Here is a 15,606-nt window from a genome sequence, read left to right as displayed (position 1 = left end):
ACAAATAGCATGACTGTTGATCATTTAACTGGGCTTTTATTGGTAAAAATCAAGGGGGTTTTGTCTATAGTTTTGTCTATGGTTACAGAAATCAGGAGCTTACTTAACTGAATGGGTTTTTTGGTTGAGTGTTAGTACAGCTGAGATGGAGGATTTATGTGGTATAGCTGGGGTAGGTGAGGTTAGTTCTTTCAGTTAACCTGTTTCTCAGTAGCTGAAGGCTTTTCTTAATTTTACAGTAACTTTAAGTACAGAAGAATTCATTGGTTTAAATAGAAATAATTGAAAAGAATATAACTTTCTGTGCAGAAAAATAGGAATCTGCAATATCTGTTTTATGGACAAGGAGTAGGTAGGGTTTTTTGTTTTCTTTTGTTTTCTAAAACATTCAAAACAACCTAACTTGGCTGTTACACTGCAAAGTATTGCATATAATACCTATTTTACAATGCTACTAAATACTTAAGAATTATTCTTATAATTCCCAAAGAAGTTTAATTTTTCATGGTTCTTTGGTGCTGATAGAACAGTCTAATTCTCATGCTCTGTGAATTTAAATGGGTTTTCACATTCTCCAGTTAAACATTTGGCAGCTTTTAATGACTTAATTTGCTCTGATTAGCTTATTCTGTAAGTCTTCACTTGTAAGCAAAAGGATATTTTTAATTCAGAATGTGTGCTAATATACATAATCACAAGTCTGAGAAAAAAGTGAATCCAGCATGGGGTTTTTTTTGTCTTTCCCTGGTATCCAGATGTATAGCTTAGTAAAGATTAGGAACAAGTCTCTACTTAGAAATTGTTTTAATTGGAAAACTTGAAAGACATAATCCCATCCTCCCTCAGAACACATATACTGCTGAAAATGCACATTTAGGGTTATGTTTTTCCTTTATTGGTTCCATTAATATCTATGAATAATGGCTTCCCATGTGGTAATCTAATTATCATTTGAAATAATTGGTGAACTGGAACAGTGTCATAGATCAAGGAGGAAATTAATAAAAGAAGGGTAAAGGTGAATTATATGGAGCATGGGAGCCTAACTAGGAATAATGAGATAATGAAATTAAAGAAAAATTTAGATCAAAGACCAATGACATCTACACAGTGAGTTCTGTTGAGTAGTAGAACTTGCAGCAGCTCTAGCACATGGGATATTTAAAACTGAGCTGGATGAACAGGGAAAATGGACTGTAGGGAACGAATTCTTCACTGGCAAAGAGGTGGATTGGATGACCTAATATCTCATTTCCACTGCTAGCGCCTATAAATCTGTTTGAACAAATAGCTTCATTTTCAGTCTTTCTTACTGGACAAAGTTAAATCTGAGGATACGTAGAGCCAAATTGTGCCTACCTGTTTACTTGCAGTAGCGAGGAGAGAGCTCAGAAAACTACTTGTCCTGTGGATCACAAAAAGAAATCCCCTTAAATTTGCCAGCAGCGCAGGTTTTCAAATGGTGGGAAATAAGCAATGACTTCATTGATTGTTGACACTTTGAATTCTAACTATTTGCATTTTGTGTCTTTTACAGACCATCTGAAAGGAGAAATAACCCAGAGGCACATTCAGAGGGCAGCTCTAGGTAAAACATTTCAGATACAATAGGATACAACAGGGGCAACAAGCTCTCTCCCAGGGCTGAATCTGCTTGTGGGGCAGGTTGTATTTTCTATGACAGTTTTTGCTACAATATTTCTACAATAGTCCATACCATAAAGAACATGGACTCTGTGAACTTTGCCTGAGATTTGGCTCAAAAGGCATCTGATTTAATGTGTGGTGAGAAAAATAATGTAAAAGTTTTATAGGTTTGAGGGTTTGGTATTGGCTTTCCTTCTTTTCAGGGTGACAAAACAAGAACAGACATCTAAGCTTTCCTGATTTTTAGTTTTTGTTTTGCTTTCTGATGACTCTAATTTGAATTCCCATTAACAGACATTGATTTGTCCTGAGACTGAGCTTCTAGCCATGTTACCACAATCTGTCTAACATCCTTTTTAGTTTTTCTCATTCCAAGAGGCACTGAAGGCATATACAGGTCATTTCTTTCACATCTAGTTTTAGAAGTTGAGAAGTTATTTCTTGCAGTTTCTGTTGACACAGCTGTGAAGCTAAAAGTGTCTGTGTAAGTTGTTCACATAAGTGTAAAGTCACCCAAATTTGGTTTAAGATGGTTTAAGCTGACTCCGCTGACTTTGTACTGAAACAGTCTAGGAGTGTTCATATGAGAATTCCACTTTTGGGACAGTAGACTTCAGCTAAAATGTGACAGAAAACTGCTAGGGCAATAACAGTGTAAGCCCCCCTCACTTAGATCCATAAAAGAATCCCAAAATGTGCCTTCATGGACCTTCTTCACATAAAAGATTGAGCTAACTCAGACCAGATTGCAACTGATGTTTTTATTCCTATGTATGCGTAACACAGCGAACAATATTTCTGTCTCTTAATAAGAGACAGAAAATTTGGGGGCTTTCTTTTCTCCCAAAAGTCAGGAAAATAAGTTACTGCAGAGCAGCAAAATAGTTTCCCCTTTCTCTTTCTAATTTAACCATGCATCTCAAGCTCTGTTGATGATATTATTTTATATCTTTATCCTTTTTTATTTTTATTTAAAAATCAGCACTGAAAATTAATGCTGTCCATGTCAATAAAGCCCAGGAGTCAAACTCAGTTTATTTTGATCAGGATGAGAAGGGGAAGTGAAGGAGGTGCTGATCTCTTCTCCCTGGTATCCACTGACAGAACGCGTGGGAATGGTTCAAAGCTGCATCGGGGGATGTTCAGACTTGATATTAGGAAATGTTTCTTTACCAAGAAGGTGGTCAAACACTGGAACAGGCTTCCTAGAGAGGTGATAGATGACATTTAAGAAGCATTTGGACAATGCCCTTAACATGCTTTAACTTGGTCAGCCCTGAAGTGGTCAGGCAGTTGGACTAGATGATCATTGTAGGTCGTGTCCAACTGTTCTGTTCTGTCCTATTCTATTCTATTCTAGTATCTGAAGTTCAATCTAAAGGTGATATCTTCAGTATAACATGGAATTCTTTCTTTAATTCGCTCCAGGTTTTAATACTGTATATTTACTAATTTTATGCCACTTTAAGAAGTTACACCAAGATGAATCATAGCAATGCCATTTATGAGAATTCCCTATTCATGTTTCAAAAAATGAAGTGATGTATTCTGTATGTTTCGATCTGCATTGTAATATCTGGTCTTGTATACTGATTTCTTACTATGTAGAAAATTGTGTTGCAAATGCTGTTTTCAATAACGATCTAAGCTGCTTTTCATAAAATAGGTAAGCATATTTTTTTCATGTCCTTAAGAAATTACATAGTATTGACTTTACCAGCTATACATTCACATTGTAAATATTCTATTCCACAACATAGCAGGCAACCCATGTGTTTTTGGCTTTTGTTTTGAGCACTGCTATCTGCTTATTGTCACTAAGTCTGGACTGCACAAAGTATTTTCCAGACTTTTTTTTCCCCTTCGTTATTCTTTTAAATACTCTGGATATTCTGACTTAATATTTATTCTATGAGTTAGGGAGTATTATTTGCCTGCCTGCCTTTTTGGATGAATGTTCTTCCAAGGAGTAACAGGTGTCAAGTCTCCCAGGATCTTCTTGATGACCAGAATGTCATCAAGATATTTTTAAATGAAAACTGCATGGTAAAAAGTCTAATTAAGAGTCTGTTGAAATCCCAACATGAAATAAAACACACCATTGTTTCAATTAGAAACGAAGTTAACATATTCCAGCTGCCTTTTTTTTTTCTTAACATAAAGCATTTTATAGTTAAAACCCTTTAAGAAGCTATTCTAGTTGGATTTTAAACAGTTTCCCTCATGGCTAGCTTAAGATGTGGATTTCTTATTGAAGGAAAACTCCACTACTTAGCCCATTGTTCTTAGCTATCTCTTTTAAAACACCATATGCTGGGAGTTAACAGAGGACACAAATAGATGGGAGGTTTCATTGGAGGCAAGGGAGCGTTCCATGTTTTTCAGTACACAACCAGAAACATTGAATACTTTGTGTAAAATTGCAAGGATTCACTCTCAGTGTGACTTTCATCTTTATTAATTGTAAGGATACCTTATTATGCACATAGCTTCTTTTATTCAGTAAGATCTTTCAGAGTAACATGCTTAACTGCATTTTTAGGCAGTATTTAAAATGAAATAATGTGCATACTACTGAAGTACTGACAGAGCAGAAACATTGGGTCCCCAGCATGCTTCTGGGTGGAAAAGATGGAAGAAAAGAGTGGAAACAAAAGCTTTCCCTGGGGTTTGCAATGTTGTAGAAGGAAAATACATACTTTATATGATTCCAATGAAGCATTATCTTAAGATGCTTTAAACTAACATTTTAGTAAAATACAAGACCTGATTCTTCATTATCTTATTCCAGTTTTGCATTGATAGAACATGATTACAAACAGGCAATCAGGCTAATGTAATAATATTCACCAGCACTGAGGGAAGACTGAATCCTAAGTTGGAGCTGCCTGATGACATAGGAAATCCTATGACATATTGTAATGGGAAGATACTTCTATGGGGATGCAGTCATGCTAGCATGTTTTGTACAATAACTTTCCGTAACAGAAGCAACTGAACTGAGACTAGCACAGTTTTGCCTATTCAACTACATCTTGAGTAGAGGCCTCTGTTGGGTCAGCTCTGGAAGTTAGGGAGGACCCTTGAACATACTCCTGGCTGATCTGTCCATATCAGCAGAAATGTTTAGTAAATCTACAAGTCCCCTAGGCTGTTCAGTCAGGTTCAAACAGTTCCTGACAAAGCTTCATACACAGAAGGGTCGTTCGTTATGTGCAGTATGAAATGTGTTTTCTAAATTAACATGAATGGTAGAGTATCCAGCCAGTGATGCAGCATCTTCAGCAGAGCATGCCCCTCGTTATCAGTAACTGCAGTTGCTTTATCAGTTTAGTTGAAATGCAGTTTTGCATGACCACTTCAAATATTTTTCTTATTCATCTTGTTCTCCATGAGCGTCCCATCTCTTTTTATGTAAGTTTTGAAATCTGGGCTAGTAGCAAGCTATCAGTTCTTCTGGGATTCTCCTGAAAACATCAAGAGATGGCAAAACCTTTCCGCTTCTGGGGAAGTTTGTTGGGACTAAATTAATCTCTCTCTTTCATCCAACTCCATTGTCTCTGTAGAGCTATTTGAAAAGAAAAAAGAATAGGTAAAATCTAACATGGGTGAAGATGGCAAATATGGGTCTTTGTAACGAATCTGCATCCTTTGTAAGGATTTCAGCATTAAGGCCCAGTTTTATCAACATTTTATTAAAATACGCCTTGTTTTACCAGGTTTTGTAACTTGGCTTTTAGCAATAAGATTTTCTATTTCTGCTGTTATTCAACGAGCTGTTCCCAAGTTCTTTTTTGAGCAAACTTCCTTTGAAAAAGCCCATTCCTCATGAAAAATAAAATAACTAGGTGAGTCCGAAATAACAGATATATTTGAATCCCTGAAAATGCATACCAGCATTTGATTTAGAGTGGCAAATGCCTGAGAGCAAGGATTTTGGCATCTGTTATTTTTATATTTGGATTTGCAACACACATTTATTTTAAGCAAAAATAGGGAGCATTCTCCTTATCTTTGTTCCCTCTATAGGTTTGTCTACGTCATCTTTTCCTACATTTTCAAAGTTAGATACCTGTTCTAAAGATATTAGTATCAGTTTATGCCCTTGTTCCTGCCCTGCTGTGTGTTTCTTTACAGTGTGTTTCATTCTGCTTCCTCACCTTTCCTTGATTAGAAGTGAAAGAACAGCATGATCACTACCAGAATAAAACAGGGACAGACAGTGCTGTATAATCCATCAGGGTACTACCGCAGGAATAATCCAGCCAGTGTTAGGAAAGAATTTCAAAGAAGCTATTCCTCCAGTGCACTAGTTTGTGGTGCTCCGAGAAGCTGCCGCTATCACATATCCTATACCTGATGGGATGCACATATGTTGTCTGATGCATTTCTGCATATCTGGAGAGGTAGAATTGGGAACTGCTGCTCCCACTTGTCCAGAGTGAGATATCATAGAATCACAGAATGGTTTGGGCTGGAAGGAACCTTTAAAGATCATTTAGTTCAACCCTCCTGCCATGGGCAGGGACATCTTTCACTAGATCACATTGCTGAAAGCCCCATCCAACCCAACCTTGAACGCTTCCAATATAGCCGATACCACTAGAAAGGCCACCATGTTTTTTATCTGGTGAGGGTATAAGGTATGTTTAGGAAGTGTGTGATAGTTCTCTCGGCAACCATAGCAGCACCCTACAGACATCTATAACATTAATTAGGCTAATAATTAATCACTGTCTTGAACTCATCTGCTGTGATCTGTTTGAGTAGAAAGCACATAGCACTTCCAAACTGCTGGTTTGCATCAGAGTTAATCTCTTATTTAAATAAATCCGTATGTAAATAAAATGAACTCGGTTTCTTTCACTGCTTTACATCTTGTAACTGAGATGCTTTTTACTTTTTTCATATGAAGCAGGAGAGCCTTGATCTGTACTAATGCCATGAAATGAAGAGACAAGTGTTTTCAATCACAAAATGACAGAAGCTGAGAAAAGTGGCAGTCTGGGTTTTCCCACACAAATCCAACGCAGTCCATGGAGAATAATAGATGGCCTGTTTTAAGACCATCATTCCTGGTGCTGAAAAATGATATCTTATATATGGGCTAAGTAAAGCACTTTAGAGAAATAATCTGTTTGAAGTCCAGAATTTTAAGATTTTTTTTTTTTACAAGAGATTAAGCAACATGTCCCCCGTGCTGCTAGGCATCCAAAGATGCTTCCTCTAAAACCATGTATGTGGGTTCATGTATTTCTAGTCTGTAATATATTCTACTTTTAGTCAAAAAAAAAAAAAAAAAAAAAAAAAGAGCAGTGTAGTCAGTCTGCAGTGGCCTCAGAATAAGGGAAAGGTTTCTCTTAGAAATTCACAATTTTGATATGCACAATGTTTCTGTGTGTTAAGTTCTTCTATATATTGGTGCTTGAAATCTCAAGCAACGGTGGCGTTTTTGTAAAAGTTGGCTGCTCTTGTGCATGCAGAGCACCGATTTTATTCCTAGGGGTGACCTCTAGTGGTATCAAGTGATGGTTTTTAGTGATGGTTTTCATTTCTTCAGTCTTTCTATTTCAAAGGGAAAAAATCAGAAATGCTTTGCATTAAGGTTTATTTTGGGAATTCTGAGACTGACAGAAAGCTGGTAACATTGTGCTTGTTAAAAAGTATGATGATTTTACACTATTGCTAAGACAAAGATATCAATAGCAAAACTGGCTGAAAATTCAGAAACCAGTGCCTCTTTGCCTTTTTTAAAATAAGAGTTCTACTCTGACAAAGATAAAGATAATTTTGAATTTGCTCTGTGCAATTATCGTAACTTATGAAGTGCTTTTAGAAATATTTACCAAATCGGTTTTTAAGCAAATACTTGAAATACTGATGGGCAATTAATTTTGGAAACATATATAAGTAGTTATATAGGATATTCTGATTAGAAGATCTTTATAGCTTCTTGTTACTGCAGTGTATTTAAGTCATTGTAGTTATTCCAGATTTGTCTTGGATGAAAAAAGCATAGACTTTAGCCTGTGGTAACTGTGAAGTTATACAGGATAACAGACTTACTCTCACTCTCTTGGTTTCACATGCTATTTTGTGTTTTAAGTCAGCACAGTATATGGCTAAAACTCTGACCTCTTGGAGAACTTTTGTATTTTTGTATGTACCAACTTCTTCTGTGAAGATGATCACAATCAGGAAAAAGAACCACAGATTCAAAGCAGCAGTTAGACAAGCAGCAATGATTCCCTTGCAGCAGTACTTGAGGTTTCTTCTTAGGTAATATGTTTTGGGTTTTTCCCAGTATTATGTAGGAATGAAGTTTAAAACTGTAGGAGTATAGTGTAATAAGGCACTTCTTAAACCTGTCCCTTCAGGCCCCAAGCCCACACAGACCTTTCTTTCCATAAGTTTCTCTTCAGTCTTTCTAGGGTGTTTTGTACTTTTATTTGTTGCTGTGTTTTTTCTCTTACTCTTTTTAGCAGGTTTTACTAGGTGCAATGCTAAATTATAGAGGCAGCCATGAGTTTTCTCTTTCATTATGTCTTCAAGAACTGCATCTTTATGGGAACTCTTTGCAAAAATGTTCTCCTGAACTGTCAGAAAATTCTGAGATTACTCATGTGTTCCTATTAAGCTTCCCATGTGACCCACTCCACTTCAGCTTATCAGATCTCAAAAAAGAGAAAAGACATCTTTGGATCAAGTGATATTTTTATTAGGAGTCATGAACTTGTAGCACAGCTATCCAGTTCTCAGTTTTATTGACATTGACTTTAGCATTTCACTGTTGTTGGAACAGCTTGCAGTCTCTGTAAGCTTTCTTGCAATAAGTATTTCTTCTGAAATACTGAAAAGTTCAATGTGAATTGCATTATTATTTAGAGACTCCTTCTGGTGACTAGTAAGTAAGCAAGACAGAATCTGGAGATGAAGCTCTCAATTCTCTAATTTGGTCTACTAAAATTAAGCTATTAGGAAAAAGATGGCATGAGGACAGTTACACATTGAAAGAGGTCCTCAGAGAAGTTTGCAGGATCTCTGTCCTTGGAGTTTGTCATGACATGTCTGGACAACCTAGTCTGATTCAGTTTTCACCCAACTTTGAGCAGCAGGTTGGACCACGCAGCCTTCTAAGGTCCCTTCCAACCAGAGTGATTCTGTAATTCTAAGACAGGACTTGAGGTGGAGTGAGCAAAAAATAAATTTGTTTTTATGCACACAGTCTACTGATTCTAGGCCTAAGCTTGTTTGCTTTAGCTTCAGTATATCTCCGAGTAGCCTCTCTATATTGGCTCTAAAAAGCTGGTAGCATAAGTCAGAGGAACTTACAGTTTAAGGTGCTGCAAACTTCTTTCTTCTGGCCATGTCCCGTGGGTGTGTTGGGCAGCTTGACTAGTTCTGTATCAGTCAAGGTTTCCTCCATGAGAGCTCTCTGTAACAAACAAAAGTTCTGTAATCTAATGAACCGTAAACAACAAATGGAGCTCTTTCACGTCTGTATTTGCTTTGATTTTTTCAAGGTAAAGGTCAGACCTAGAATAGCAATTTCCATCTGATCATGTAAAGCACAGGACAAGGGGTGAATGAGAAATAGCATGGCTAATGTGATACCCAGTGTTTCAGAACAAGCTGCAAATCTGGTGAAAAACTTCTTCATTTTGCTGAAAATGGCTAAAAGAAATTAATTCACTGCTTCTTTGCTCAAAAATTTTTACATGTTTAAGGTCAAAGAAAATAATGACTTGGAACAAGTAGTTACTAATAATATCCCACAAACGTACAGAGGTTGGATATACTTCTCCAGATAAGAATATTGTGGATAATTTGTAATTGTTTCTGGATATGTCAGGATTGTCTCTTCTCAGTATACAGTACAGTGTAATTCAGCCAGCAGCTACCAGAACATCAAGCTCAATGTCCTTTCCTTCATAGGTCATAGGAAAGAGCTGTCTGAGTTATGAGAAATGCCTAAATACCTGTATACTTCTTGCACCTTCTTGAGCTGGTAGCCCAGCACAGAGAGCCTAGCTGTTCTGCAGCTGCAGCCGATGGGTATGTGCATGGGAGGACCAGCAAAAGTGTGGCACTCAGTGTGGGATGTGAGTGTGGCCAGCAGGGACAGAGGGTCCCAAAAACATAATCTGGTCCCCACAACTGCCCAAGTCGTATATGGCCCTGATCTAGCACATGTGCCAGAACACTGAACAACATCAAAATGAATCTTCTTAAAGAATAACATTCCTGCTGACATGAAATCCTATACTTGTGGCTTCAGAAATTTTCTGGAAAACTCGTGCATCATACCAACATTTAGAAAAGCATTCAGAAAACTCTTTTAGAGGGCTAATGGAGTAGCCAGGTGGGAGGGTGGAAACAAAACTTCTGTAGTACTTTGGTCTTTATTGTACACTTAACCGAGGTGGGGTCTTAGCACATATTCTCTTCTATTTGTACAGAAAAAAATCAGATTTGTGATAGGTGCTTCAGGCCCAAGACTTTTTGTCTTATTTGGGGCAAGGGTTAAACTAAACACTGTATGGTGCAACCCCATGTTCATAATATATTGATTGCACCAACAATGGTGTATTTTTCCTTTCTGTTTTCCATCTCCACTAGTACTCTCTTGCAGACGGAAGGTCTTTTACTAATACCTTGTAGCAGAAAGATCAAAATTGTTCAGGCTGATACTACCACATACATTTGTTTGGTTAGTATTCACCTCTTGAATCAAGGTCAAAACCTCTTTTATTGTCTAACTTGAAGTAACACATCAGTTGCACGACCCATCTATACCTATACACAGCTGAAACAGAAGCAGTTAAAAGATGTATGCTTATTTTTCCTTAATGTTCTTTTAAATGACACTGTTATAAATTCAGTGCACAGTCCAAAAGAAATGCTTTTGGGCTTTGTCACAAGTGTTTGTACTGACAGCCACAGCCAGAGTTCCACGCAGAGTGCAGGTAAAAAACCCATTCTTTTTAGAAAACATTAGACCTATTGAATTGATCCCACAGTTGCTGTGTGCATTGCATTTGTAAACGTGACCTGCAAGCACAGGATTTACTGTGCATGCCTATGTATATTGCTTATGCACAGTAAGGCTGGCATTTCTCAGAACTGAGAACTGTACATCCGCTTATCTGAGAATTCCCAGCAAGAAATATGGATGCACTAAGCTTCAGTATCTCTTCTGTGCTCTGTGACACTCAATGTGACTGCACCTTTAGCACCCTTAGATATTTCTTATTCTCAGTAAAGTTGTGCTGTATTATTCTCAGTCGAGTTCTTAACTTGACCAGGCATTGCTTTACAAAAGTTATAGTGCTGTCTTATTGCAACTATGGTCTGCACATCGGTGGCAGTGTATTCCGAATGTCTGAGCTTCATGGTAAGCAACTTCAGAAGTATTTTCCATCCTTTTCTTTCAAGAAGATCATGCAAAACCTAGAAAAGAAACTTTTTTTTTTCCATGAAAGCTCTTGGATGTTGTACAAATGAATGCTAACAAAGCTTCAAAATTTATGGATGACAAACCACACCCCTTCTTGGGAGGCACAGAAAGATCATTCAAATATCAGGTATGGTTTTATCTAATATTATGAACAAGATAAATGATGCAAGAATAATCTCATGTAATCAAATGGTAAAATGCATTTATTAAGTGTAGGCAAGGATCTGAGTTAGTAGGGGTTTCCTGACTAAGACCCAGCTGCTGTCCCACTAGATCAACTGGCGTGTATGGAACTTATTAAACTTGAAGCTGCTTTTCTTTTTTTTTTTCAGTATATTGTACTTGTATATTTGGAAACCAACAGAGAACTTTTAGCCACAATGGTTTCAGAAACTTTCATGGCTTGAGTGCAGCTGATGTGATGGCAACGCCTTCTGTTTCATATGCCGTATATTTTCAGGAGCAAATATATAGATGACTAGTTTCAAAGAAGAAACTTGACAGAATTGAAGTATGGGTCTGTATTTAGCCAGAACAGCTCACAGAAACTGGAAAAAATAGCTCCACTTTCCAGGTGTGCATTGGAAGTCAGTTTGTTTGAGCAACTATTAAGTCAGTAAAACAATAAACAATAGAATGATAGAAAGAAAAGCAGCATACCGATGGACCCTTTTACTAAATTCAGTGATTAAAATAAAAATAAAAATCAGCAAAACACACATGCCCTTAATCCCACACACATGCACAAACTTGTAAAGTGCTGAAAATAGGACAGTTTGTTTCAATGTATGCTCATGACCAACTGGCTGAAATTTTAAAAAATCTATTATGTTAGGATAAGGGGTAAATTGCTCTAATACCCACAATATAAACTCTTCCAGACATTAGGGTATTTTTATCTTCTCCTGAGTTTCATTGTGCATACCCATCTTTGCTTTTGTATAAGGTACACGTGTGGTGCCCAGTGACAAACACAGGTTGACATGGCCCAGGGGAGGAATAAGAAAGAAGAAGGGGAGAATTACTTGTAAGCTGATCCTGAATGACAATGGATGGATAGTTGTTTTTAAAAAGCCCAAATGACAGCATATGCTCCAGTTTGAAAGCACTAAAGCCCGAGTTTGCCAAAAGTTGCAAAGCTGATAAATAAAGCAGTAAAAATATTAACTGGATACTGAAGTCAATTCTAAATTTGGTTATGTCAAGTGACTATAAATTTAAGCAGATAAACACAAGACTATCCAGTGAAAAAATGAAAATCTTTGACTGCAAAAGTACAGCTGGAGAGCAGGGCACAATGTTATTTGAGGCACAAGACAATAAATCCCTAGGAGTTTGACTTCTATGATACACTCAGGTCGAGAAATATATGAGCACCCCAGAGAGTATAAAGTTCAGGGTCACAGAGAGTTTCTTGCAAAATTTTCTGACTGTAGACAAGAATCTGCCAGATTATTTCAAGTTGTTGCCAGCTTGCAGTAAACTGTGGTGATAACACTGGTATCTCATGCTAGAAATAATGTTTTTCATCCATGCTTGCCATATTGCTTTGAAATAGTGATCCAGTTAGCAGGTGCTATCATTTCTTTCCGGTACTGTGTGATTTGGTGATGTGGAATGTGTTGCAAATTTTACAACTTCCTGTGCTCCAAAATTGGCCCTTTCATTAGAATAAAATCATTATATCTTAAAATGCCTCTTACAATCTCCTTTATGGAAAAAAAAACAAAAAAACAAAAAAAACAAAAAACCAAACCCCACAAACATTTATGATATGAACTGAGTGTCAAGTCATGCAGAGCTCACCTTTCTCTCTAAGCAGGCAGCTGGTATCAATTGTATCCTGTGCCTCACTTCACCAAATGGGTTGTATCTGAAGGTGAAACAAAAACAGTTAGCCTGAAGATAAATATAAAAGTTGCTAGCTATTTTACTACCTGATGTAGCACTGTCAAAATCTCTTCTTTACATCGTGTGACTCAGTACTCTTAATAAAAGACTTTACAACGTAGGATTCATAAGTCTTGCCACTCAGCCGTATGTGCGGTTATGCTAATGTAAAGGAACTAATACTCCTTATGAGTACATTGCTGACTTTGCTAAAATAACTCTGTTGTACAGAATTGGATGGAGGTATGCCAACAGAAACCCCTAGTATATACAGAGGCAATGTTTCCCTAAACATGCACGTCATACCTCCTCTGCACCCCTGAAACCTGGGTCTGCATTATCTGGGATCAAATTGCACCAACTGCATTTGTTTCCCAGGAGAAGTCACTGGGGCACTCAAAGTACATGTGATACTGCACATCAGCTGAATGGCTCATCTCAGTTGATGCACTAAAAGCATAGAGCTAGACTGTACAATCAAGTTTCGTATGACAAACTGTCAATCAATGAATTAAAATTCATTAATCCAGTGAATTAAAAGTCAACAAGAGTGAACAAAGCAGATACCACTTTGCGTTCTTCTGTGCAGTTGCAGAAATGATATCTGATAGTATTTCAGCAGTAACACCTCTGCACTTTTTAATGTATTGCAAATTTTTTAATGTGTATGGGCAAAAGTTGGTCTCATGAATTTTCAGGGTTTTGTAATTTACATGTACTTCATATATATGCGGTTAATACATAGATAAAATGATTTGATGTTTTAATAAACATTTTCTGTTTCTGCATGGGCAGGCAGGTATATACAATAAAAAGAAACTCTTTAGAGGAATAAAAACCTGTAGCAAAAAGGAAGTATTTCTTATCTATCGTAACTTTGTGAGTAAATATTATGCTTTCTGTTTTACTGTCTATTCACTCAGTTGTCCCTCTCAGGTTATTTTAAAATAACTGAGCCTGTGTGCTGAAGAATGCTAACATTAGACATGAGATACAATGAGCCAGTAACCTCTACCTTAGCGTCCTAGCTTCAGCTGTAGCTGAAATTGCCTGGGCTGGTGGGAGGAGAGGGGTGTGAGGCAGCAGCAGCAGGAGCCCAGGGGCAGAAAGAGGCCACTGCAGGGATTCCCGAAAGGTAAAGGGGAGAGGGGAGAAAAGAATTAGCAGGGAATGAAGAGAAGGCAGAAGGAGCAGCAGGCAAAAGTTGAAATACACTCCACCAGATCACAGATCTCTTTTGCTTGGAACATCACGAAAGAGCCATGTGTTCATCTGTATATATTGCAGTAGGCAGATTCAGAAAGGTCTAGTCTTTAGAGCAGAATGCTATTCAGTTCACAAGCATGTTGTTGCAATGAGCAGGCATGACAAAAAGCTGAAATGGAGACTGCAACAGCATGGGAAAAGACACCAGAGAACTTACAAAGCAGTGCCCCAGTAGGCATGTCCTGGACTTGACTTACCACTGGACTTCACCTGACACTGTGATCAGATCTATTCTGCTTTTGTGACTGGAACACAGTGATGGATGTCTTAAGTTTTAGCGATTTACTTGATTAAATATCCAATGCTATTTTTGCTGCTGGGGCCCCATCAGCTTGCAGTGTATTCATCTCTTTCCATTCTGTACATATACAAAACTCTGTGCTGCTCGCCTTGCCCACAGCTGTGTTTCTTGCTTTCATCACCAGCATCTTGCTGGAGATAATGGGCATAGCTGTATTCAGGGTTGAGGATGCTGGGGCCTTTGTGTGATAGAGATACTCGTCTCATATAAAAGGCTTTATTATTGTTTCTGAAGGTAAATTGCAACCAAATAATCCCTTCTACAGTGTGTAATCAGCAGCAGAAAAACATTTTTCTTGGTGTTTTTATATATAGGTGACAAAATTCTGCCTAAGTTTGGCTGCGCTTTCAGAGCTAGTGCCAAAATATTTTTCCAAGTACTAGATGTCCAAATAAATCAGGGAAGGAAAGCTGCATTATTATGGCCTTGCATTGCTCTGTAACGACTAGCAGAATTTGGTGATGTTTTTATGTAGGGAAGTTATCACTCCAGAAACAGCTTTAACATTTTAAGATGTTACTGTCTTCCACTCTGTATTATTTCCCTTCATTACAAGGTGCTAGAGCTGCTACCTCCTGAACTCAGACACCATAACAGATTGTGCAAATAGGTCAAATGCACTTCAGTGTGCTCAGGAGAGTCTCCTTTAACCACTGGTGAAGACAGCTCAAGATAAGTCTGGCTGGCTTTGCATGGAAACACATTAAGGATGCTCACGTGGTCTGTGAGCATGGCTCACTTGGGAGGCAGTAACTCCCTAAATTTTTTCAGTTTGTTCCACAAAAGCACGTTTCTCTCAAGCCTGGATGCTGTGTATTCATGAAGGTCAAAACAAGTGTGAAGCCTCAGGAGCTCTGCAGTGAGTGTCTCCCCACAAGCTCCCTGTGTAATTCTGCGCTTTCCCACGTTATGCCTTCTGCTGAGGATGAACTCTGACAAATCAGAAATTCCTGATCCCCTATAATCATTGAAAGGTTTACTGCTTTCCTTAAAGATTCTGGCATGATTATGATGGCCTTCTTATTATCCACTGTGTTCGGGTATA

At 37.8% G+C, this 15,606-nt stretch overlaps 1 protein-coding gene across 1 annotated transcript in view; it reads left to right on the top strand.

Annotated features, from left to right (window-relative positions):
* The window catches only part of KIF6 (kinesin family member 6), a 171,687-nt gene that overhangs the window by 137,478 nt on the left and 18,603 nt on the right, over window positions 1-15,606 (top strand). Inside the window, exon 16 of the mRNA XM_075496206.1 lies at window positions 1,538-1,588. Within this exon, the coding sequence (XP_075352321.1) occupies window positions 1,538-1,588 (51 nt within the window). The remainder of the gene's footprint in view (window positions 1-1,537; window positions 1,589-15,606) is intronic.

Source organism: Mycteria americana, chromosome 3, assembly GCF_035582795.1.
Source record: "Mycteria americana isolate JAX WOST 10 ecotype Jacksonville Zoo and Gardens chromosome 3, USCA_MyAme_1.0, whole genome shotgun sequence".
Lineage (NCBI taxonomy): Eukaryota > Metazoa > Chordata > Aves > Ciconiiformes > Ciconiidae > Mycteria > Mycteria americana.
This window is presented reverse-complemented; position numbering and strand designations above follow the sequence as displayed.